This window comes from Pygoscelis adeliae, unplaced genomic scaffold (genome assembly GCF_000699105.1).
Source record: "Pygoscelis adeliae isolate BGI_AS28 unplaced genomic scaffold, ASM69910v1 Scaffold69, whole genome shotgun sequence".
In the NCBI taxonomy this organism is placed as follows: domain Eukaryota; kingdom Metazoa; phylum Chordata; class Aves; order Sphenisciformes; family Spheniscidae; genus Pygoscelis; species Pygoscelis adeliae.
The window spans coordinates 3919692-3922712 of NW_008825619.1; the positions used below are offsets into that span (position 1 = coordinate 3919692).

At 40.5% G+C, this 3021-nt stretch overlaps 1 protein-coding gene across 1 annotated transcript in view; it reads right to left on the reverse strand.

The window, feature by feature from the left end:
* Window positions 1-212: 212 nt before the first annotated feature.
* Window positions 213-3021, reverse strand: part of GPR143 (G protein-coupled receptor 143) — a 12837-nt gene continuing 10028 nt past the window's right edge. The window contains exons 7-8 of the mRNA XM_009333389.1: window positions 1967-2084; window positions 213-512 (exon numbers count right to left, since the gene is read on the reverse strand). Coding sequence (XP_009331664.1) covers window positions 213-512; window positions 1967-2084 — 418 coding nt within the window. The remainder of the gene's footprint in view (window positions 513-1966; window positions 2085-3021) is intronic.

Sequence of the window (3021 nt, forward strand, 5' to 3'; positions counted from 1 at the left end):
TTTAACACATCTCCTACAAGGCAAATGAAGACATAAACCATAATTTCTCTCCATTTCACACGCTCCCTCTCACACAAACACACACGTTACAGGAAATGCCATCAAGCCATTGGGCACAAACCTAATTCCAGAGTACCCAACAGTTCACACAGTGGCGTGGCTTTATGAGTCTTGACAACTTGAGAAGTGGGATCCAGCTCTGCACCTATAAACTACCAGCCCTGGTAGATGGGAGAGCTCCTGGTTAACCTGTCATCACCGCTAGTGTTACCTTCAGACAACATGCTTATAGCCTCATCGGTCTGCTGGCTGTCAGCTGTCGATACCTTCTTTGAGTCATGGATGTTGCTTTGGTAGTTCACAGGTGAGGGATAGGCATTTTCACCCACAGTTGATGAGGACATCGATTCCCAGGGTATTTCTCTCTTTCGCCATTTCAGGTCCACTCTCCATCCCGTCCAGCCATAGAAAGCTAACGTGAAGAGGAAGCCTTGCATTGGATTAAGAACCCCCTAGGAAAGAGAAGTGCGACAGGAGTTACACCAGCAAGGCTTCATTTGCAACTCCAGCAAAACATGCATTAACAACTTCCCTTTCACTGAACAACTGCTCTCTTTAAAAGATGCGATTTGCATGCAAATAAAAGTACGTTGTTCCCATTGCAGACACACTCAAGTCGGAGTGAAATACCGCAACCTTTTGTTCCAATATGCTGAGGCCATCCCAGTGAACAGTAAGCACTGAATGATTTTGTAGCATGAATTTTAGCTGGTCAATCCCCTGGTGTGTTTTTAACATTCCCCACAAGCTCTAGACTTTTTTATTCACAAAAGCAAATATTACATTTTTCACTAGAAGCCAAGTCAAATATATGAGAGACACTAGCATACACAGAGTCAAGTTTTTTAAAATAGCAGCAATTGATCTATCTGGAATTGCTGCAGATTCCTGAGCCAGTGAAAACATCCATCAAAGTGGGATGGAAAAATGGGGAGAGACACCGAAAAAGAAAATCCCAAGCGATTTCAAAAAAAATTGTCTCTGTTCTCAGTGCCGTGGGATGCTTGGCAAGTAAATGGCTTTAGCTGTTTCCATTTTTCTCATGAGAAAAGAGCGAATTATTTTTACAGCCAATTTAAAAAATAGCTCAGTTCCTAGACCTGACCTCTTGCTCTGCCGGTGAGCAGGAGCAAGGTCCCTGTCACATGAATGTGCGCGCTCCTTGTCAGAGGAGGAGGTTGTATCAAATCAGTTGCATCGCTTAACCCTTCAATACAAAACAGCTCAAGGGCTTAACTACACAAAGCATGCTCAGGCCTTACAGGTATTTAACAGTGCCAGAATAAACTCTCTTGGAAAAGGAACCTGCAGTATCACCTCTGAAAAATCCCTTGTCAAATATTCCAATAGGAGACAAGAGGGTAGGGTACAGTAAGAGACCAGCATCTTACAGCTATTATTTGGTGCATTGCTTTCAAGATTTTTCATGTATTTGTCCCCAAATAATTATCCAAATGTCATGACATAAGATGCAATTATTCTTTATCATAAAGAAAACCCTAGTTACAAACAGAGGACTACCAGAAAATGCTCATTTTATTGGGGAACCTTCAGGAATCGTGAGCTAAAACTTTGTAGCTTGCATTATGGCAGAGGTTAGCAAGGTTAGACTAGAAATCCTTGTACTGGTCTGTTCTGGATCTTAAAATGGGTGGCAATCACTCACAGAGAGAACGCATACTCCAGTAAACGGGAGAAAAAGTTACCCTTTGGTACTTTTTGGCAAAGTTTGTATGTGAAAAGCACTCCCAGTGACCGCACCTTCCTCTCTCTTACGTTCATTTTCTTCCTTGATTCTCAGAGTGTTTATATCCCCCAAAATCATAAACCACCCACTACACTGGTGCTGTTCCATCAGTCTTATAAAAGTAATTTCTAAGACTAAGCAATGTCACGGCTGAACTACCATTATAATCCATGTGATCAGTGCAGCACTTCTGATGTTTTTCAGGAGCATTTCATTGATATCTGGCTGCATTTCGAGGTAGAACAAAAGGCTCTCGTTGATGATATTGGACGACCAGCTATTGCAGGAATAAAGAAGAGGAAGAGAACAAGACAGTTATATATATTTGTGTATGTATATGTAAAATATGCTTTACTTTCAAATTATAGAAATTAAGATCACTAATAAGGAGAGTGAGATTTTTTTTACTGTTAAGTCTCAATCTAAAAGGACCAGTAGGTCTCTGAGATCAAAATCCAGACACTTACCTGCTAGCCCAGGCCTAGACAAAGAAATCAATATAGCAAACAAACAAACAAAAAAGAACCTGATCATTTGAACTCGCTGCAGAACAGTAAATTGCAGGATAAAATTGAGATGATAAACAACTGTGATCCATAACAGGAACATCATGCATGCTGACTTCTTTTGCTTGTGTTTTAAAAGGATGGTGCTCACAGACAAGGAAACAAAATATATGCTTGGGTGTTGTAAAAGGCTGCAGAAACTCTAGCTGGAGTTAGAATTTCGGGGTTAGATTACAGCAGACTTTCAAAATGTACATAAAAACCCTACAAAACAAAACCAAAGTTGACTTTAAAATCCTTGAAAATGCCATCAGCTTTTTGGAATAAAGATAATTTCTGTTTCCAAAGAAGGATAAGCATAATCAAATCTCATCCCGTGAAAGAAACTGAGGATATTCTACACTAAATAATTGTTATAATAAATGGCTGTAATTTCTTATGAATTCTAAACAGTCAGACCAGCGTTTCTTTATAGTTAGACTGCAGCGTCAGAGAGGAAACCATCAGCCTCCATGTCATACTTTCTGAAGGGGTTTACACATCCTTCCTGCAATTATATTTTTATCACAGTGTAAAACCTCCTGTTCTCCCCTCCCATGCAGGATCTCTTCTACCCCATGTTGCCCCAACCCACTGTCTTTGACTAACTTACCTCATATTTGACCTCTGGGATGGAAGGGCATCTTCCCTAAGCTTCTGAGATGGGAC